This window comes from Paramisgurnus dabryanus, chromosome 24 (assembly GCF_030506205.2).
Source record: "Paramisgurnus dabryanus chromosome 24, PD_genome_1.1, whole genome shotgun sequence".
Taxonomy (NCBI): Eukaryota; Metazoa; Chordata; class Actinopteri; order Cypriniformes; family Cobitidae; genus Paramisgurnus; species Paramisgurnus dabryanus.
In genome coordinates this window covers 26,593,217-26,616,395 of record NC_133360.1, presented here as the reverse complement: position 1 = coordinate 26,616,395, position 23,179 = coordinate 26,593,217, and the positions used below count along the sequence as shown (strand labels likewise).

Genomic DNA, 23,179 nt, shown 5'->3' with positions numbered 1-23,179 from the left:
AAGCTGTTATGACCTGATTCTTGTGTACAAGTCTTTTCTAATTTGTCCAAGTCCAGCGCTGCCTTTGAAGTGACTCATTAAGCATTTACAGGGCAGTCACAAAGATGCACAGAGTGGTACCAGCTGTAGAAAACACATTTATATGCAGCATATATGCAGGAGTGATGACGTGCAAAGATTTATAACACTAGCCGAAAGTACTACACATTTGCCGAGTTCTTGTTGGCAGAGTAAAATCTTTAGAGGTGATTGTAGCTTCAAACACCTTACAAGGGACATTTTGTGTTTGAGTCACAATGGGCATGCATTTCTAAATCTTTCTTTGTTAAACTGTTCGATTTGACTTGCTAGTAGTTTTTCCAAAAAATAAAGACTTTTTGGAGCACGGTACGTTCTGGAAAGTGATCGCTTGTTTTATGGTCCTCTGTGCTGATGATGTAGTGGGAGACACATGCTAGGTTGTAGTTGCATAATTTCTGGCAGAAAAGAATGGGCGGTGAGATTCATGAATGTTTCTTTGTTCACATCCTGTGGGTCAGGCGAGACATACAGGAGTGGATGCTTTCCTTTTCACGTTGCCTGCAGTGGCACGTGCTGGAAGCACTTGTAGTTGTAATCACTTTCCAACCCCCACCCCAATTTAAGCCTCTGTCCCTGAAGGTGTGCCATCTTGGCGAGGCTAGACGCCCTTCTAGACAAGACGTAATGTGGAGCAGTTAGCATTGGGCATGTTGCTTCTGTCAGCATGTGATAACATGACAGAAGTATACTGTACGCTCCCAGCAGATCACATCACTGAAGTAATGGTGTCAGATGCCATTCACATCTCCATCTTAATTGCCCTACTGCTCCTTATTCCATTCCCTTCTTGGAACCCAAACTCCATCAGTACAGTAGTTTGTTATAGGAGGGGTGCCCCATGTCATTGGGTCCGATGTAATTTTGGAATGAACAAAAACACACGTACACACCCACTTACACTGAAGCTGCAGGGAAAAAGTGTGATGGTAAAAAAAGTGAGAGGGAGTGTTTGGGAGAGAGACACCAGTAAATGAAAGCCATGCTCGCCCCCCACAAATGAGTGTGTATGTAGTTCGGTGAGGGTGGGTGTGATTGAAGCTCACATCAGCAATCTCCTCCCTCCCCAGTCACTATACATCCAGGAGGACTCCTCACACGGACTATCACTCAGCAACTGCACACAGTGGGTTGAAGAAGTCCTGAGCTGACACCAGCAGAAGAACTAAAAGCAAAAGACTTAGAAAATTTTGGGCAGCATCCCTCCTCGACTGGAGTCAGAGCACCATGGCAGGCAGCACTCTCCTCCGCTTGAGCCTCCTACTGACGCTCGCAGGAATTCTTCTCTTCGCATGCAGCTCTGCACAGAGGGTCCGAGGCAAGTTCAGCATCACACTCAAAGTGGAATGCCCTACAGCATGTTTATGCATGTTTACATGGTGCGCCTTTGTGTTTGAGAATGCATTTCTGAATAGTAGAGGATTGTGGTGTGTGCAAAGATATTTAAATGCCAGTGGACTTGCAGGTATTAAGAATTAAGGTTCTTAATTCTTTTTTTGGGGGGGGGGTAACATTAACCAATTGCATTTGCATTGCAAGTTGTCCTCGATTCACATGCATCAGTTTAATTTTTATGCATTTAAAGGGAAAACCAAGGCATTTTTAAACTTGCAGGTGCATTTGTGAGTGCATGAGCCGCTTGTGTGTAGCATGTATTGGGAAAATAACCTTATTTGACTCTTTTTGTTATAAATGGATTGAAGCTTAACTATGGAAAGGAAAAGATTTGGATGACACAAAACATGCAATTTGCCGAGTGTTAACCTTAAAAAACCACACTGCTGAAACAACCAAAGTTCGTTTTTGGTGGTGTACAGTAAGATGACAGTCCTGTTTGGCCGAAGTGGTGTTGGTCAATGTGACCAGCTAAAAATGGTCCAAATCTAGATAACAGCTCAGGAAAGGCATGAATCGCTGTCTATATTCTAGCATATGTAATTTTGATTGACTAAAATGTGAAACAGGCTTGCAACAATACAGCAATAATTGTTACCTCATGGCGTATTCTGCTTGCCAAAATCAATGTTTCTCTTGTGCATGTGCGTAACGTGTGCGAGCATGTGTACGCAGTGTAGTCTTCATGATGACGCTCAACTGTGTGTGTTCTTACGCATATGTGTGTGTACTTATTTTTTTTTAAAAATGTGCGTTTGTGCATGAGCGTACTGTATGTTTCAACACACTCTAAATCATTGCCAGAGGTCTTTGTGCGTGTCTGGTGCATATCTGTGCAAGATCTCATGATCCCCGCATCCCTGTGTGCTCAGATTAGCTACGGCATTGGTAATACAAGCTTAGAGTTCATCATCAACACTCATTCATCAGCTATTAAAAACCACCTCCATCTACAATGGAAAATGTGTCTGTTCTGGCTCACTGCCCAGTCTCATGAGCATCATTCAACACAGATAGTCAATCAAAACCATCAGAGATCTGCGTTTAAGATGATGGGCAATGCAGTTTCCTTATAGAGATTTACTGAACAAAATGCAAAGAGTTTGAGGCAACAAGTCGATAGATTTTGAGTGTTTCAAGATGCAAATGAATTATCTCTAGAATTTTGATTTGATAATTCACCCCATAAAGGGAAACATTAGCCTGTCTTGCTTATTCACCTGGCTCAGACTAAGCTTCTGCTTGTTACTGTACTTTCATTTGCCTTGGGCAAAGTTGACATTATGCAGGCAGCTGGGATGTAAATGGAAGTGCTGGAAGTTGAAAATGCAGATAACTAAAGCCAAAAACCTGATTTTAAATGCCTTTCTATGAAATGTCATTTCTATGAGAAATTTTGAGAAGATGTCTAAGGGTTAATAAATGACATTGTACCATCTCAAGCAGCATTCATAAAAATATATTGGGATATTATGAACTTGTAATTGGGTAGTGCAGTTGGGTACACTCACAGAAAAAGGTACAAAAGTTGTCACTGGAAGGTCTTAATATATACCATATTGGTAAAAATATGCACCTTTGGGGTACCGGTAGGTACCTCTAAGGTACCAATGTGTACCATTGAGGTACCAATGTGTATCTTTAAGGTACCAATATGCACCTTTTAGGTACAAAAGTGTAGGTTTTTGATAAGGTACCACCCTACCCTACTGAAAAAATCCAGCTAAGACCAGCATAAGCTGGTTAGCTAGTTTTAGCTGGTTTTCCCGGTGTAGCAAGCTGGTCTAGCTGTGTTTTGGTCGCTTTTTAAGTTGGTCTAATTGGACTTAGACTGGAAGACCAGCTTGGCCAGCTTTGCCAGCTACTGCCACCTTAAACCAACTAAAACCAGCTACCAGCTTATGCTGGTCTTAGTTGGATTTTTCAGTAGGGTAGTGACAACTTTTGTATCTTCTTGTCCCTTTTTTTTCTGGGAGTATACCTTTTAATCTCCCTGATTTTGGCTTTCAATCACTAATTCTCAACACTCAACAATATGACTTTCAGAAATATGAAGAAAATAATAATACTAAACAGTTTTATTATGTAGGAGAGTGGAAATCTTATAGAAAAGAAATATTTAGAGCCTTTTTAATAAGTAGATAATAAGTAGATCTTGCCCAATTTTGAACTTGGCTCCTTTTGGAAACTCAGATGATGTCACTTTCTTTTCATTATGACATTTAAAATGACAGCTCACTATTTTTTAAGGTTAGAAATTGTGAGGTGTACATCTAAAAATGCACATTCTGCCATAGAATATGTGTTTAGTAAACGTATTTAAAACACTTTTTCATGTTTAATAGCACATGCTGTGGATTCTTTGAACAAGAAGTACTGAAAACTTTGCATACTAGTACAAAATAAAAGCATACTAAACTTGCATACTAGAACAAAGTCCCATTTGAGAGATGCTAGCATAAAGAATTGTTTGTGTATTAATAATATGAACATATGTCTAGGTGAGAACCTCAGAAAACTTATAACAAAACCAAGTACAGTAGATGAAAGGATTGGAAAGGAAAGAGGATGGCAGCTGTTGAGTGTAGAGATCAGTGCTGTTGTAAATGTGACTGGAAGATGAACGATTATCTGATGTCTGGGAAAACGGTAGATTTACGTCTCCTCCGGACCCTCAGGTGATCAACTCCTTCTGAAGTTTAGTGCCATCTCCTTGGATATTTTGGTCATGTTTGTCCAAAGATGTGGAGCAAAAGAGCTGTTAGATTTTCCATGGAAAGCAATTATTTATGCTTAAGCGACTGCTTGTTGTAAATGAAAAATCTTTTCTAATTTTCCTAAATTAGTTTATTTAAAATCTTAAACGTGGAGACTTCTGAAAAAGAGAAAAACAGAGTGGAAAAAGAACACTTGAACCCGTTTTTAAAATAAATCCCTTGATTTGATAAAGTGAACAAATGCTGAATCCACTTTGGCAAGTGCCCGGCGTAACGTGGCCTTCGTCCAAAAAGAATTGCTGTGAATCAAGTAGGCCTTTATAAAAATCAATGCATTTGTAAATTATGTGGAACAAATGCCAGACGTCTCTCAGTACCAAAAAATTGGACTGTATTCATGCAACAGCAAAAAAACAACAGTATCTGACAGAATGCAGCTTGGGGCAGGGCTTTTGATTGGATCTGGTTGTCATTCAACTTGACATACATGATTATGCTTGTCACTCGTGTCAAAATGTACCTCCCCCCTTTTATTTTACTTCAGATCCATTCCATTGGCCCACCCTCTGTGGTTTTCATTTGTTGGAGCACCAAGTCTAATCCTTATTTTTATTCAAAAGAAAAAAAGATTGTCGTTACATGAATTAGTTTTCTTTTGTTTTAGTATAGTCTGAGACTTTCTGATGACCTTTGGTGCAAAAAAAAACTAGATCAGCATAAAACATGCTACGACTAGTAATTGTATTTACTTTGTCAAGTAAGATGTAAAACGTGACTTGGCTGACCACTTATAAGTCTATTAAATGATTTAGGGATCGGAATTGATTTGTTCTCTTAAGTTAGAAAGGTTACATCCAGTTTTGGCTTGCTGATTTTTTGAAGAAGTATAATTATGCCTACCTTTATGATCATCATTTGCACATCACTGTTTAAAAAAGTTGCATCCTTTATACCCTACCAATATCTCTAATGTTCACATGTACATTCATGCCCATGAAGGCGTCATGCCACGTGCAACAACGCTTGCACCATTAGCATCTGTGCACTTTCAATGCAATTACAATGAAACTTGAAAAATAAATGAAAATGTAGATTAAGGCATTACATTTAGATCTTACGTTGCATCAAATATTTCTTTTTATTCATTGTTTTTGCAGCATTGATCATTACAGCCAATGACAGGCGTGACTGTTGAGCGCATGACTAGTTTACCCTACTTGAATAACCACTAACAGTGTCATACCCATCCGCAACTATTTTCCGCAGCCTAAAGCTACACTGGCACGCTCCAGAAATCAAAACAGACATATACAGTTATAAGAAAAAACAGGAACAAGACTGCGCTAGCTGTTTAATTACAGTCAATTAAAGCGATATTTCTCGTAGCTGGTCTGGAAAGCAAGTAGAGTTCACCAACTTTTGCATACACTCCACAGAGAAGTTTATTTACAATGATACAAGTAGCTCAAAAGTATGTGTTTTCCCCACACACAAATCTGATGGCTTTCCTGACCATGCACACTTCCTCTTTGCTGTTTGTTTAACTGATTCGAAAGATTCAAAAGGTCTGGAAGAGAATTAGCTTGTAGATTTTCCACCTCTCCAATTTATCATAGGATCATCTGAAACCCTTCTTAATTAGCCTGATTAACAAGCGTTTCAGTTAGAATGACGCTACATTGTAATTAAATGATGGATCCGTCAAGCCAGACCTGCCAAGCTTGTAATTATTTGTAAATGTTAAATACACAAATCATTTTCCAAAAGCCCAGACCAAGCCAGTCTAAATCAATTTAAGAGGGGACGTTATGCGGCCTCTGTAACCCAGTGTAATCGTTAAATGCTTGTGATTGATGGGAAGAAGGTGGAAACGGAAAAACCTTCACTCAGCCGCGTGGCTTATTGGATTTAGAAGGGTCCTGAAACTGACTCGAGACATTTTCCATGCTGCAAATTATCCAACAAAACGAAACGGTGGTGAAAGAAGACACTGGTATAAAAGGAAGTCATTTATAATGAATTGCTTGGCGCAGGTGTAGAAATAATGTGGCTTTAAATGTGACATTTGATGTGTGACTGTCAGTTTTCCAAAATCAGTTTTCAAAAGCTTGTATTTCCTCTGAATAAAGAGCTACATAACACAGGTGAAATATTGGCAGTCCGCATGCTATTGCGCTTTGAGCAAAATGATGGGAAAACTATTGTCCTTGATTTACCACAATGGTGATTTTCATGGCATACTTTTGCACTCCTCAAAAGAGCTGCCTTCCATCCCCTTTGGCCCCATAAATCAATAAACCCTATAAAAAACTCCATGCAGGACATAAGAAACAAAGTCTTGCTCTTTCTACTTAGTGAGTAATGAATCATTTATTCATTGCATAGTTCTAAGAGTCACTTTTATTTTATATAAACATTCTTAGGTGGTCCAGCACTTGGACATTTTTCATAAAGCCAATTAAATGTAATGTTTTTTCCACTTCACAGTAAGAAGACAAAATATGAAGGTTCGCATCAACGCCACCGGTGATACCATAGTTCTGAAATTTGTTCGGCCCAATCCTGATATCAAACTTGAAGGCTACATTCTGGGCTATGGTTCCAGCATGTTCTCCAAACAGTTCATCCAGCTTCCAGAGAATGGTGAACCCTATGAGACCGAGATTGGTAAGTTTAACCACAGACAGACGTTATTGCCCTACAGAGATTAAAGTATTTCCTTAAAAATGCTAAGAGAAGCCACAAAACAACATCAAAACCACCTCCTTGATTTCAACACCCACAGTTTGCCAAGTGAAAACCTAAACTCCAACTGAACCCATAAAAATGCTATTCAGTACTACCGCAGTACTTATCACAACCCCAAAAAATGCAGAAGGAAGACCACTATAACTTCCTTCGTGCCACAGATCACGTTTGACAAGGTCAAAAGGTTGCATGTTAGTCCCGGTAACACTAGCCATGTTTATTGTTCCTTGTTAAATAATTTCCTGTAGTCCATTTATCTTCATTAAGCCACATTTTCCCAGGAGCAGCAATCCACAGAAGGTTATCGTTGGGTCACACACCCTCTACCCTAAAGCTAATGTTAGTTTTTTGATAATTGGCCAACTCCAGGTGGTTCATTTAGCTGCTAAAGATATGACAGATATAATGGCTTTAGAATCACCAATGGCATTGTTTGCCACTGTAGAAAGTAAACAACACATAATAAATTCTCACTTTTTGGATTTTTTCAGTATAGCTATGCTCTGTTAGGTTTGGTCAATGCACCGGTCTTGTTCCACATGCACATACCGCATTAGGGCTTGTCAAAGCCTGCTTTGGACAAAGTCTCAAATGTTAGCCTCCAAGTCATGATCTTTGAGTGTACATTCAATGGAAATGGCTAATCCAGAAGCTCACCTATGCATCTTTACCTATTTCAGCACATTAGCACACAATCACATCATTATTCAGTATTATGCAAAGGCTTAGGGGTCATCATTCCAAAATATACAGTATTTGGGGAGATTTTAATATGATACACATGGACACCAGATGGCATGCCACACATACACAAACATGTCTTTGTTTTGTTTGACACTTTTTGTTTGTCAAATTCTGAATCGTGCTAATGGATCTAAATGGTTTTTCCATTCTTCATATTCAGAATTATTACAAAAGCACAAATAACAAACTTTATATCAAATTTTGCCAAATGAATGAGGATGTTTATCAGACATTAAAGACCTATAAACTGTGGAAAACTTCACATCTGAAAAAATTTTACCAAACAAAAGTCCACAAAACTCTTTCAGACTTTAGATTTATGCTTTATCCTGTCCATCTCTTTTTTTGGGCTTGCTTATTTAATTCCTGTTAGCTAAAAGATCGTGGAATTTGTTTCAATCCTTGAATAATTTGATGTTTGCCTTTACAGATGCTGAGCCTAAGTACCTAGTGGCTGTTCAACCAATTCCAACCAATGATGTAAAGAAGCATTGCACAGGTGCTTGATACATACAGTACATTGGTGGCTGTAGCATATATTAACAAACAAATACAAAGAGTATTAACAATGAACTATAAACCAAAACACTTCTTAAAAGATATATTAAGTACAGAACATGTTACAAATTACTTGCATGAGAACCTCCAGTAAGCAATAGATAGAAACACTGCTATATTTTCATGCTAACAAATGACAAATTGGATTTAAAACAGGTAAGGTGAATCTGGACAAACCTCTTCATCTGGTGATTGACTCTGTCACACCAACATCAGTTCTCTTGTCTTGGGGAACCTACTTAAAGACACCATATGAAGGAAACATCATGAACGACTGCTTGGAGGATGGGTGAGTTATACACAACATCTGGATTGTACTTTATCCTTCATTAAACTGTTCCATACGAGTACCCCAAATCCCAGAGGAAGACTTTATTCACTTCACTTCATATTTAAAGAACATTCAACCTAAAAAACATGGAAAAACAAGATTTTCACCTGTCCCCAGCATTTATGAACCCTTTATTTAAAAGCCTGGCAGTGCATGCAAAATATTTTCTAAGATTTTCAGGTTGCACTAACTGCAGACAGGAGACAGGATTTATATTGCGCAACTGTTCAGCAGAGACCCATTCAGTGAGTGTGAAGTTTTTCTACAACAAGGAAAATTGTGCGTGATATGGATTTTTTGAAACTGCAGGTGTGGAGTGTCTGCATGTTAAAACGCTTTTTGAGGATTGCAACGCATTGACATTTGTTCCACCTCCCTTATGTGTTCTGGTTTTCATATACAAACATATGTGAAACCTTTTTCTTCTTTAAGGGGAAACTTTTGGATAGGCCACTGGAAATGTTGACCCAGGCCAAAGGACTTAAGAGCTAAAGTCTGGTACCAGCACCACTCTTAATAAACCTACTGTAACATCAGCCCTTCTGTTTAATACCCGATCACTGCTATGACGCAATAAACTAGTTTCTTAAAGAGACTATGACCTTACCTGTTGACTCAAGCTAGGTTTTGCTTAAACTGAATTAAACATATTGCCAAAAGTTTTGGGACACCTGCCTTTATATGCACATGAACCTGAATGACATCCCCTTCTTAATCCATAGGGTTTAATATGGGGTTGGCCCACCCTTTGCAGTTATAACACCTCAACTCTTCTTGGAAGACTTTCTACAAGGTTTAGGTGTGTGTTTATGGAAATTTTTGACCATTCTTCTAAAAGCACATTTGTAAGGTCAGACACTGATGTTGGACGAGATGGCCTCGCTTGTAGTCTCCGTTCTAATTCATCCCAAAGATGTCCTTTTGGGTTGAGGTCAGGACTTTGTGTAGGACAGTCAAGTTCCTCCACACCAAACTCACTCATCCATGTCTCTATGGACCTTGCTTTGTGCACGTGTGCACAGTCATGTTGGAACAGGAATGGGCCATCCCCAAACTGTTCCCACAAAGTTGGGAGCATGAAATTGTCCAAAATGTCTTGGTATGCTGAAGCATTAAGAGTTCCATTCACTGGAAGTGACTGAAACACCTGAATTCAATGATTTGGAGGGGCATCCCAAAACTTTTGGCAATAAAGTGTATGTACTAAATTAAGTTTTTAAGTGTTTTGGTAGCTGGTAACATACATTGGCAACTTCCTGATGTGCTGGTGTCTTAACAAGCGTATGCAGCAAGACTTAACTGGTGACCGATGTTGGTGAACAAACCAGCCTGGATCTTCATAAAAATGTATTCTAGTCTGAACTTGGACTTTTTAGTGGCATCAAAACCAGCTTGTAGACATGACTCTAGAGTCTTTCTACTACTTCTTGTATACCCTAAAACAATAATTTTACTATCTGTCTGAAACAGGTATTACACCATCCGCTACCGAGAAAAAAACAGAAAGTGGATCTATCAAACATGTCCTACCTCTGATACTGTGATTGACAACCTCAAGCCCAACACACCCTATGAGTTTGTTGTCAGACCCAGCAAAGATGACCAGCGCAGTGGAGTGTGGAGTAAACCAGTGATCCACAACACCAAAATGGAAGGTAGAAGACACCTGAACATCTATTGAATCTATTCTTTTGAAAGTTTTTCCCTGCAAGAATAAATCACATTTCACATTTTGTTTCAGAAAAAATCATGCAGATGCCCTTCAAACACAATAGACCTCCCTTTGTCAGGGTATGTACTGTTGATGCATGTAAACATGATCATGACATGACATGGGTATTGATACCTATAAGACTGTCAACTTACAAACCCACTTGTGGTAATACCCTGGTTACTGTGTTGCTTCACATAATATGAAGAGAAATTAATTTCTTAATGAGGGAAGATAAACATTTTAACCCTTTTTGTACAGGTTGGATCTAAGTTGGATCCCATGTTCCCACCTCGAACTGGTAAGACCATTAACTATTTATATGTACACTATTGTAGTCAGGGGTTAAATTGGGATGGAGCAGACCAGTGTTCTTGGATCTACAGGTATGGAGGAGGGGGGAAATGAAATCTTTTCGTTGTACTTGTAATCTGAACCAGTGTCAAGGCTACATAAAAGTCAGGCTGGTTCACCCAATCAGAAGAGACACACAATATTTTTGTGGAAAAGCAGAAAATAATCATGCATACATATGCCTTTAAAAAAGATTGATTATTGTTAATTTATAAATTAAGGCAGACATGTATTAACTTCACCTTTTTTTATGCCGATCCAAAAATGATTATGTAATGTAATATGTAATTTAGGAGTAGGTAAGTTTACTGTGTCCACATAACCAAACTTCTTATAATAAACAAGATAACCTTATGTACGAGATACAGGGTAGTGTCATCTGAGCCTTTACCCTGATATTAGGCTGATATCAGCCCTATAGGTTGACTTATTTCTGCACCTGTTTAATTTCAAGAGTTCCTTCACATGTCAAATTCCAATTTAACCCTTGATTGTAGTGTACATACTGTATATACATGTGTAGAAAGGGACAAACTGAGCATTAAATGTTGTTCATTTGTTTAAAAATGTTGCTTTGTTCCATCACCACCTCCTTTCTAGCTATTCACAACAAAACCCAGCAAGGACAGTTCAAAAACCCAGGCTTTATTGGAGCTACCAAGACAGCTTTTGGTAATTTCTCTTTCTTTCTTTTTCTCTCACCTTTTTAACCCAGGATCTGTTTTTATTCCAGTTAGTGGCTTTAAACTGGCACTTGGCATCAGGCTCGCATAGCAATGTATATAAATACTCTTTCCTTTCAAGAGTCTTTCTGAGGTTGCCTCCTTATTTTGTCTTTCGTCTCAGTTTTTTCCCATTTATGAAAGGTTGCATTATTTCCCACAGTGCCACCAATGGGCCAGCAAGGAACCGTTGCTGCTCCAAGAGCCAATGAGCAAAAATGGCCTCAGCTCCCATTGGGTAACCGAAAGAAGTTTTGTTTCGAATCACTCTGCTTATGTGCAGTTAGTTGGTAATCGCTTTGCTGTCAAACTTATTGCTGGATGTGGGCGGGATTAGACATCCGCTGTTATGATTGGCTGCATGCTGGCATGACTTTTAAGAACATTGAGTTAGAAAGTCCAAATCCCACCGTGATGAGGATTCCTGACCTGAGGAAATGTAAGTGTAAGTTCTACCAGGGTGCTGGGAAGGGAATGCCCCTGTGGTCACGCATGGTCACGCATTTGCGCGGTCTCTTGTAGGCCTGCTCACGCTCCACCAATAAGCACCAGTCAGACTCTGAATCCACCAATCAGTTTTCTCCCTGTCCTACACCTTCCCTTTCATTCACTCCCTTGGCATTTCTCCAATTTTCTGTTTGGTCATTCCTTGTCTGTTCATAACAGTTTCCTCGAATTTCCTCTTTCTTTGTCTCTGTGAATAGACATAGAAGAAGAAGAATACAAGCAGCCATACATCAAACCATCTTTAAACTACAAATTAATAAATGTTAATCTATTCCTAAGTCCTAATAGCAAAATAAGTATAGCCATAACAGAAATTCATTCTTTTTGTTTGACATACATACATGATACACACTGGGGATGTTTAAACATTTACCATGTAAATATTGTGGTATGTTATAAAGTACCTTGGAGTAGCATATACTATTATATATGCATACTTTGTTTGTTAGTCAACTTATAGCTTAACTTGTTAACTTTTTAGCTTATTTTTCTTACTTTTCATTTTCTGAGTTACCAGATCATCTCATTCTTTTATCTTATCATCCCATCATTTATTCATTCAAGGATTCCTCACTTATTGAATTTTTGCATCTTGAGCCGCTGGCCTTTTTCAGTCTGCATGAAGTCACTGCACGCTAGAAGAAGAATCAGTCACGTTTTCGGTTCTAGCAGGGAAAGGCAGAACTCTGGGAGTCTCACCTCCTTTCCTGTCTTCCTCTGTCTTTGAACTCCGGATAAGATAACAGTACGACTCTCCCTGTGTTTTCCACCTGGAGCCAAACTGATTATGAGACCAAAGTCAACAAATTCATTCTTAATCCCTTTGAGAAAACCATCAAGTCAAATGTTTAACTAAACTAAATGGGTGGAGATGAGGGCAAAATGCCATGCAATGGATAAAGGCATTCAAAAATCCCTGCCATTCTAATTAGATGGGATAGAAATTAATTGGTACTGGCACGTAAAAGTTGATTTTGTCTAAACAGTCTGCACAACGTCATGACTGAAAAACAATATTACAATCCACACTGTTTAGTCTCAAAAATGGTCTCAATAATCAACTCTCCTGGAAATTCCAGCAAAAACGAGCTTAAGGTGGTTCAAACCGGTCATTAGTTGATCCAAGCTGACCTAAAAGGTTGATCTGCTAAACTGCACCTATTAGTGCCAATGTCAGCCTGGTTAAAGCTAGTAGACTAAGTTGGTTATGCTGGTACAGACCAAGTTGTGCTTGTTTACAATGTTTCCAAGCACATCTTGAACTGGCTGACCAACTACTCCACCTTGAGCTGGTAAAACCTGGTTTTTACAGCAGGGAAGGCTCATCTGCTCATTTCTCTTAAACAGATTCAATCAGTCATGTTAGAAATGACTCCTCTCAGCTGGTGGAGATCCCTCCTGTCCTCCCCCAACTTCTACCCACTAAACCCTCCCATCTTCCAGTCACCCCTACCCCCTATTCCCTACCCAACGGTGCCCGGACAAACCACGGACACCCCCAAACCAGGCCACCTAGTGTCACTCAGCAGCCAAATAGTTCCACTGGTAATTGCTTACTTTTTAACTTCTTTTATAAAAAAATATTACTTTCAGGATCTAATGGGTGACAGGTGTAAGGAAATAACAATTTTTCCAGCAATGCACTGTTTATACACCAGTTGTTGGTTATTTTATTTTGGTGCAAACGTGTCTATTATTCAGACTGATTATGCATTTTACCACAGCCAAGTTTAGACTAAAAAACAGACTTCAAAGCATCATTCCATTTAACTTTTTAGGAGGGGTTGGATGAAAGTGATACACAGCCACAGGAAATTAATGAATGTACATACCGCGTTTCAAATAAACACAGTAGTTTCGGTCCTAAACAGAAAGATATTCCTACACGCTGCATTTCAATGAAAAACAGGAAGAGCTGTCTCAGACTGTGTGAATAAGACAGTCAATGAAAACATTAAGAGCCGCAGTGACATCAGTTCCCATAATCCCTTTATTTACTTGCAGTGTCAGACAAGCAATCACAACTGTCCCATTTGTGTGTAGATCATGTCTGTGTTATTGTTTGAAGTCACGGCTTTCCTGTTCCCTCCCTTACACCAGGTCTTGTCTTCACAGGAATGCACTGCTGCACTTTACAAAGCACACAACACATCAGATTTAACCTCATTGTAGTCAAAACATCTACTTTTAAATGATTAATTCACACATTATTCAGATAACTGAATTAAATTGAATTAAATCACTATACAGTAGGTTAACTGAAACAGAATAGAATACGTATAATGTTTTTTGGCACGTAGCGGCCCAATACATGGTTGCACTTGCCCCATCATACATTTCTAGTTCTAGAGCTGACATGACATAACCAAAGCTGCTGTTTGTTCTTTTCATCTAGGTAAGAACATCCGGAAAGAACCAATGTCTTCTTTTCCACCCAAACCCAGTGGTTCAATGCTAACAATGAACCTCAGCAACCCTTCACCACTGGGCAGATATCCTCATTATCACCTTTCTAACGGCATGAGAATTTCCTCCCCCAGGCCTGGTGACCCTTCCCGAAGATATGGGGGTAAAATATATTCCTACCCCTCTCTTGCTTAAAACTCTCTTTACCTTAAACATACCTGATGTGTGTTGGAACCTGGTTTGTAGATGACCCAAGCTGGATATTAGTTGGTCATTAACTGGTCCAGGCTGGTGGATCAGCTTTCCATACTAGTTTAAGGTGGTTAAGCTGGTTCTTGGAACATGGTTGCTGGTAGACCAGTCAATGACCAGCTTGGATCACCTAGAAACAAATTATTGCGTTCCATACCATAGCTGCCACCTTTGAAATCTTCAGCTGTGTATTTCTCTGCTTTCTTTCTTTGATATTATTTGGCTTTCTAAAGCCTTGTTATGCTCTTTGCCATTTTTGCTGGAAGTGGAGAATATCAACTTTCTTGGGGCAGCAATCATTGACATAGCGAAGCAAATTTTCTCCTTTGAAACATGTGGTGTGTGCGCAAACCAGCCGTCATACTCTGACACTCCTGACAGTTTTACTGTCAATAAAGTATGTGTGATTTAGCCCAATGGGCATGCAGACTGTTGGCATGTGCACAAATCTGATCTTAAAGAGCCCCCTTTGCTTTAGGCAGTTGAGGAGACACCTATAACTCCATTTAACTTCCATCAGTCATCAGTGGTTATATATAAAAAACAGTTTTGTTTAGCTGTTGTGCACACACCCTCAAAAGAAAACCACAACATGATGCTGCCTATGCTGCCTTAGTCTCTTTTTTCTACATAACATCCATTCTTTTCCCCTCCAACAGCTAATGGTGAGCACCATAAGGGACTCTCTCTACCTAAACCAGTCCTCTGGTCCAGACTAGGAATGGGTAAAAAGAGACAACTCGTCCTTCATGTGTATTAGCCATAATTAACCCGCAAAAACTGTATTTGTGACGCAGCCCATGTTAATGTCCTTACCATTCATTACCTCTTATAAACTAGGACTTGCACAACTACTTATTTTTACTAGTAGACTAGTCGATGTTTTTTGATCATACAAACCTTATGTTTGCCTCCGCATATTTTCATCCTAATATGTTTGTAGTTTGTAAATTTGTAGTTTGTAAAGAACCCAACAACCTAGTAAAGACAAACGTGACGCGTTTATAAGTGACAGAACTAGTCAACTAGTCAAGTAGTTGGTGCAACCCCTACTGTAAACTCATCTTTGTCTATTCATCCGTCCAGTCCATTCACCAATCAATTCATTTGCTCGCAAGTTTGTCATGTCGTCTTCGACGTTTGTTGTTGTTTCGCAAGCTTCTGCCGATCCCATGCTGCCGCAAGCTTCGTGGTGTATTTGTCAAAGCTGTTTCCCAGATTTTCAATGGCTTGTTGTTCTCTTTTATTTGCAAACCATCACCAACATGATACTGTCAAACAATGTTATAAGGTATTTATTTTTAAAAGAAAAAAAAAACATGTATTCCGGTCTTTAGGAGAATACAGAAACCCACCACATTGTCTTAAACTGTTTTGTTTCATTCTGTGGCTCTTGTATTTGTGCATTTTAGCAATAATGTTTGATACTCCTGTCTGCAGAGGACTGTAGCTGCTGCTGGTTAAAGTTTGCATGACTTTTGCTTGCTTTATTGTTTCCATGTGGGATGGGGACTTTTTCAGTCAGCTTTACATAATTTCCATTTCTCTACAGCAAATGAAGAAAGGCTTATAGTATGGAATTATACTATTGGATAATCTATGAATACCAAAACTTTTATTGTTTACTGTGGACTTTGACTATTTTAAGGGTGTTTCAAACCTAACATAATTAGAAGTATACCTAGTGAAAATGTTGTTTTATAGCTTGTGCAAAACAGTGGAACACTACAAAACAGATCTTTTGACCAGTGATACTTGAGGAATCGGTTTTAATTTGCATTTATCTGAATCAATTCCCCATCTAAAGACCAAAAGCCATGAATCTTTGCTGATAATATTTTTAACTGAAGCAAAGATTTTTGGTCAGGGAATAAGCAGATTCATGTGACAGCCCTTGACTGCATGAGACCAAAACCATTTTTTGATTAGCCACAACAGTGGTCATCACTTCTGCTAGCTCTTGGAAAATTACTTTTTTGTTAGCAGAGTATTATATGTGTTGGTCCTTATTTTTATTTACAGAAAATTTAGTTTTTTTACCACCAAGCTTAATTTTTACTCGTACCACAGGATTTGGGGAGTTAGAGCTCAGTTTGATTTACCCTGTGATGAACTAAGGGTTTCAACTGGTGGTTCGGATGTAAAATTAATCAGTTTTCCTGGGAAGGGTCCACATGCTCCAGCCTGTTTGCGTTTGGCTGTTCTGCATGCTGGCATTAAGAACTGAAGCCTTGAAAGAAGTTGAAGTGCCAATGTTTAGACTTCATCCATGCAATCATGCAATCAGACAGAAAACAGTCATAAGAATTTTCTTTCATTTTCAATGAAATTCACAAGGGAGTGTGACCTCTTTTTTTGCTACCTCACCTCTAAATAGAAAAGCAGATAAACCTTAGCTTCGCAAAGAAAATTGAAGGTTGTTATAAAATGAGTATACTAGTATAATAATTATTTAGAAATAAAAACAAATTCTGCTAGAGTCTGATGGATTGACACTATCACCCATTTGGGTATTTACAGTACAATGTATTTATGTAGTGTACTCTGGCTAGACAAGAGCTTTATCTTTAGGTTAATGGTGTGATAAGTTGAAGAATAACACTTTCCAAAATGTCTGCTTGAATCAGGGGTTTTATTTGATATTCTTTCCCTCTTAAAATGCATGTTAAAAAGTAAAAATGGCAACTATTCCAAAATCAAAGACGATTCAAACTCAACCCACGTTGCAGAAAAGCAGTTCTTCCAGACTTGCAGAGTTGATAGTGATGTGTTCCACTGTTTTTCATGATAAAAAAACACTGAAGGAATAGTTCACCTAAAACCAAACCTTCTGTCAATATTTATTCACCTTCATGTTATTCCAACTTTCTTTTATGGAACACTTAAAGGGAAAATTCATCTTTGTTGGTTGAACAGATATGATGTCTCTTATTTGTGTTCCACAAAAGATTAAAATGGGGGAAAGCGTTTAAGAACAAAAATGAAGGTGGTAACAATTTTTTGGTTTAATCATACTTAGAGAACATTATGGAAATGAGTGTGGAGAGAAGGGATACTTTTGACTTATTACTACAGGGTTGAAGAATTTCAGATGCACCCTCATCATGAATGTATTATTACTAGATACAGATGAGAGAAAAGGGACAAGTGGGTTACTCATTCGGTTATGAAGATTCTGTGGTTTCAACTCTCCTTTTATGGTTGTAGGTCCTCCAGCTGCACGCCTCCCTAATCCATTAGAAAAGCGCAATTCTGTGGCCAAACCAGGAGAAAAAGGTGGGTTGAAGATAGAACTAAAACAAATTGTTGGTATAAAGCACTTATATTCACTATGCTTTCACTAAAACTGTTTGTCAAGAAATGCTGAAAGGAAATTGTTTGAATTTGTTTGATGTTGAATCTATTTAAAGACAAGATCCCAGACCTGAATAAGGACAAAAACCCTATCATGACACCCAAGCAACAACCTGTGACAGCGAAACCCTCCAAACCCAAAACAACCACTGCTCCAACAGTGACAGGTACACATGCCTATATTTTAGAAATATTTTGACATGTAGCAAAATATCACTAGTATTGACATCTTTTCTATCTTTGTTGTCCAAGCACCCCGATTTGAAACATGGGAGAACTCTTCACTATTCAGCTCTGTCCCTGCTTCTAAAGTTGACGCCATGGGCAAAGAACGCTATATTGGTAATGGCACTTCTTATTCTTAACTGTATAAGTTTCAAAGACATATAAGTTATCACGAGAGCTTTGACAACAACATAAGTACATGAATTTAGAGCAGAAATCTTGTTTTGTTTAGCTCCACATGTGGTCTACAAGACGGACAAGAAGCCGGATGAACCATGCTCCATCACCAACTCTCTGCGTTACTTCCTTGAAGAAGAAAGTGCAGAACAAAATGTCACCAGCCCTCCAAGAACAGCCCCATCAAACCTCACCGTAGTAACCGTGGAAGGATGTCCCTCCTTCATTATTCTTGATTGGGAGAAAACTGACAATGAAACAACACGTAAGCCTGAGAGATGGATCACCTTGGGCTTTGAATTTATTACACACAGAACAAAGTTTTACTTTAACCCTTTCACTTTCCTCCTTAAACAGAATATGAAGTTATCTCAATTGCTAAAACCCCCGATGGTGAACAGGTTTCCATTCTTGTCACCAACCAAACTCATACGGCTGTGGAGAACCTCACACCAGAGAGCAGGTAAAGTTTCAATGCAAAATCATATTTTAAACTTCCTATTAAGGCACCCTCTTGGGTTTGATAGATGTATTTTGGTTCACGTGGGTGTCAAATACCATAAGTGTTAGGGCTTGCATGGGTCCCTGGGTCTGGACAAGGTGTTGGACATGTGCGCTGTGGTCTGGCTGTGGGGGAGCTGGCATGCTTGCTAGATTTTTAATGAGGCTGAATATAGGCTCACAATCTGGTGACACAATATAAACCACGGCTTCCTATGGACTGAGGCACGTGGGACTTGGTAATGTCTCTAGATCACACATGGAGGATCCATTAAATGGGTGGCCACAGACTCCAGAGTCCTCAGTCTCTGCAGAATAAATATATCAAATGTCAAGGCTCTGAAGACGGGGAAATAAGAACCTAATTTTGCTCGGAATTTGACAACAACTCACCAGTTTTCCAATACAGACATCATTTTTGATTAAACAGACTTCCTGATCTGTCAGGAGCATAACTGCTGATCTGAAATGAATATACATTATGATTTAATGCAATGTAATGCCACATATCCTGTCTTTCTCTTGCCTTACAGTTATGAATTCAAGGTGAAGCCCAAGAATGAACTTGGTGAAGGGCCTCCTAGTGAACCAGTGTCTTTCAGCACAGAGTCTGGTAATACTTTTAAATGGCTTTCAAACTTAAGCACATTTGCAAATGGTTATGTACCAATGACACATTTATTACACATTTATTACTCGTCAATCAGATGTGTAGTTATGCAGTTATAACAGTTTAAGGTTTCTCTTATAGACTCTTAATGAGGGATGCCCTTGAGTTACTAGCATGTTTGTTTAATTCATAGTTTAATCATGAGTCATTATATCCATACATACCATTTGCAAATGGTTGTGTACCAATGAGACAGTTTATATTCATTTATACAGCATAGGGCTTTTGTAAAAGACATCCTTAAAATGCCACCAGCATGTTTATTTTATTTATGGTTTAACCACGAGCCATTGTCTACAAACCAAATCCTAGTATTAACATGAAATATGTTTTTAAAGTGGCATACAACACAACTATACCCAGCTGCAAATTACTTTGCCATGACTTTACATATGGACCCGCGGTCTGCACAAGTCAGTCATATTTGTGATTGGGGATTTCTTTCTCTCTTTGTGATATACATATAATGAGCTGTTTGTTGTTAACTTAATGACTTCAGCGTGTTCCCGTACTGTTATATCTCCTGGCCTCATCGCAGCCTGCAGATGCGCTCCTGGAGTGCTGACACACAGCCAGATTTTCCCTGTCCTACATGCTGACTAACAACATATCATAAATAAAGAACAAATAAAGACTCACATCGTCTAGATGTTTTATAGGAGGGGGCTTTAGTTTTAAACCTCATCTGGCACGCAGAAAGAAAAGAGTTTGAGAGAGAGTCAAGAATGGAAACAAGGGCAAAGAAGGAAAGAGAGTCCATGTGTGCAGTGATAGGAATAGAGAAAAACTGAGTGATGCGATTTTACCACAGTCCCTGAGGCTCATCTCCCCTATAGCTCTGGCAGATCGAGCATGTTGGCCCATGCCAGCTGATCTCCTTTTGAAAGCGAGATTGGAAAAATGCAGTATTTGTGCTTGCTTGTTTCGCCTGAGGTACTCTGCCCACCCATGGCCAACCAATGGAGAGTTGGCTTACAAATAGTGTACAGATCATGAGCAGGTGGCTCTTATAGAAAGACATAATTTCTAATTACTCATCATTTTCTGTTTTCTTTTACAGCGGATCCCCGAGTCAGCGAAAACGTCTCAGGTAGGTGTTTTTTCTTGGAACCATCTTAGGTGACAAATTCCTATCTGTCAAATAAATTGATAATGTGATGACCGGTAGAGACCGAAAAGAGGTAGAAAGAAAAAACAAGCAAAATGGTGAATACGTTAAGACGTCCTATGAGTTCACTTCTTCCACACCTAGTTCTCAGCCAGACAAAACATTTATCCAAGAGTGGCAAATGGATAACAATATCCTCCTTAATTCAGCCAACATGCTCATAACAAAGGCCTCAGTTACTTTCTTGTACTGATTGAGCTGTTTTGAATGGACCTGATATCCATCTCACTTGATTTCTTCCTGTGTATTGTCTATTCCAACCCAAATTGTCAAAGTAGTGGAACAATGAATATAGAGAACCGAGTAGAAGAGGGTGTGACAGGAGCCAATGGAAACAAAGATGAATGGAACAGCCCCTTGGTCTTTGCTAACACGTGTATAAATAAAAATGGGGTCTGCACTACAATAACCTTCTGAAAAGCCCACTGAAAGAAACATTGTGTTTATGTCTCAATAAGTGCCAGGACCTAATATAATATAGAAAAATAACTATTCTTTCAGGTAAAGATGCCATCTGGACCCAGTTCCCCTTCAAAACAGATTCTTATTCGGAATGCAACGGGAAGCAGTATGTGAAGAGGACGTGGTACCGCAAATTTGTTGGCATCCAACTCTGCAACTCTCTGCGGTACAAGATCTACCTGAGTGACTCCCTCAACGGTCAGTGCATTTTCAGTACGCTAATTTAACTGTAGCATGGATGTTAAATTGTTTTACTTTTCATTGTAGGTAAATTTTACAACATTGGAGACCAGACGGGCCATGGCGAGGACCACTGCCAGTTTGTAGACTCATTCCTTGATGGAAGAACAGGCACTCAGCTTCCTGCAGAACAGCTTCCAGTCAGGCCAGGTATTACAAGACCATTTATCACACCAAATGGGTATCAGTTTTATCACCCAAGACTAGGTCTAACGCATTTATCGATGATTTTCAGGGTTCTACAGAGCAATGAGACAAGAGCCAGTCCACTTTGGCCAAATAGGAGGAAGCTCCCATGTCACCTATGTGGCGTGGTATGAGTGTGGTACGCCAATCCCAGGGAAATGGTAGGAAACGAGCAAGTGTCCACATGAAACCCTGAAGAACAACTCTCATTGGTTGGGCTTGGTGCCTGCTACGGTCACATGACAGGCTTTTTTACTGTTTTTACACCAGTGAGGGTGAGTTTGATCACTCCTCAGCCTACAAGTCCGTACCATGTATAGTAGTGTACAGGATCAAAGAGTCAGGGAAATCTTTTGAGTGCATTCATGATATGTAATAGCAAAACAATGCCTCATATCTTTATTTATCGTACGATAACTAGAGCAAAGTAAAAAATAATTCATTATGAGAAATAAACTACTTCAGATGCATTGAAGTGACGAACATTATAAAGAAAGGAAAGAATACTTGTTTAAATATTGGGAAGCTGGCTCCCTGAAACTATTTTGATATTTTGTGTAATTTTATTTATCAAAGTTTATGGTGCCGTGTTTCTTGTAATGGCTTTCCAGTGAGAAAGGGCGCTTTAGCGATAAAGACGGCCTGGGCTTTTGTCTAGCACCAGAGGCAGCTGTATTAGTTTTGTACTGATATTGAAAGTCTCTGATATTTCAGATGTAAACTTAAACTCATATGTATAGCTGGGACTCTATTTGCGATGTTGCTTTTATAAACATGTATTAATAGTAAGAGGCTCAAATCAGGTTACCCACACTAGCGTAGGAAGAATGGACACATGTTTACAAGTTGGGATGAAAATAATCGTTTTCCTTACACACACACACACTTACATACAAAACCAAGCTCATTAACATTCAGTTAGATGCTTTATATCACGGCTATAGTCTTCCAATGTAAGCCCTGATATATTTGGTTGTTCTAGATTGTAAGGAATACCTTACACTTGCAATTTGCACATCACAAATGTATTTATATGTATATGGAGAGAGTATTTTTTCAGGAAACCTATACGAGAATGAAAAACACAAAGTCACACTTGTCTTGTGTACTTCTAAAAGCACCCCGACTCCTCTTCTCTGAATGTTTAACTACAGTAATTGTTCAAGGACTCTTGAGGATACTTATAGGACAGCTTGTCTGGGTACCGTATTTTGTACAGTTTTGTCCCTGCCAATCTCCCTGGCGGTGTATATCTGGCTTATCCGTATTTTCATGGAATTTGTATTGAATTTGTAAGATGAAACTTATGTTGTTGTTGTTTTGGACATGTTTTTTCTAATTCTGTATGTATTTTACAATAAAAATACAATGTTTCTTTTTTAAGAAAACGGACTGTGTGTCTTAATTTTTGTCTTTTGTTGTTGCCCTGCCCAGAAAAGGTTTCTTTTATATTTCATGAGACATGGGTTCTTGATTTATTCAAAATTAGCCCAGTTTTTCCCAGTAAAATGTCTTAATTAAGTCATAGACAAACAGACGGCAAAGACAAGAACATTTGGTCTTGAAAGAATTTAGCAGGCTAATTAATAAAAGAAATTCACAGCGAGATCTAAGACATGAGTCTTGAGAGAAAAATGTGACCCTGGCTGTGAAATCCAGGTTGAAGTCTCAAT

General features: G+C 38.9%; 1 protein-coding gene across 7 annotated transcripts; it reads left to right on the top strand.

The window, feature by feature from the left end:
• Positions 1 to 1,162: 1,162 nt before the first annotated feature.
• abi3bpb (ABI family, member 3 (NESH) binding protein b) lies at positions 1,163 to 22,894 on the top strand. 7 transcript variants are annotated; one of them, XM_065259685.1, is made up of 22 exons: positions 1,163 to 1,396; positions 6,678 to 6,857; positions 8,113 to 8,181; positions 8,397 to 8,529; positions 10,042 to 10,226; positions 10,313 to 10,362; positions 10,544 to 10,583; positions 11,237 to 11,308; positions 11,522 to 11,596; positions 13,213 to 13,410; positions 14,261 to 14,434; positions 15,183 to 15,248; positions 17,731 to 17,799; positions 17,934 to 18,044; positions 18,130 to 18,219; positions 18,335 to 18,544; positions 18,637 to 18,742; positions 19,314 to 19,393; positions 20,511 to 20,540; positions 21,120 to 21,278; positions 21,348 to 21,470; positions 21,556 to 22,894. In XM_065259685.1, the coding sequence occupies exons 1-22, from the start codon at positions 1,306 to 1,308 to the stop codon at positions 21,669 to 21,671; spliced, it is 2,427 nt and encodes an 808-aa protein (XP_065115757.1). In that variant the 5' UTR covers positions 1,163 to 1,305; the 3' UTR covers positions 21,672 to 22,894. The 7 variants fall into 7 exon arrangements, with proteins under 7 accessions (XP_065115757.1, XP_065115758.1, XP_065115759.1 ...); XM_065259686.1 differs by lacking the exon at positions 15,183 to 15,248; XM_065259687.1 differs by lacking the exon at positions 13,213 to 13,410 and having other exon boundaries at positions 1,164 to 1,396.
• Positions 22,895 to 23,179: the final 285 nt, after the last annotated feature.

Coding starts and splice junctions, on each gene's coding strand:
- abi3bpb (XM_065259685.1), top strand. CDS start 1,306: ATGGCAGGCAGCACTCTCCTCCGCTTGAGCCTCCTACTGACGCTCGCA. Junction 1,397..6,677: donor CTCTGCACAGAGGGTCCGAG/GCAAGTTCAGCA, acceptor TCCACTTCACAG/TAAGAAGACAAAATATGAAG. Junction 10,363..10,543: donor ATAGACCTCCCTTTGTCAGG/GTATGTACTGTT, acceptor CTTTTTGTACAG/GTTGGATCTAAGTTGGATCC.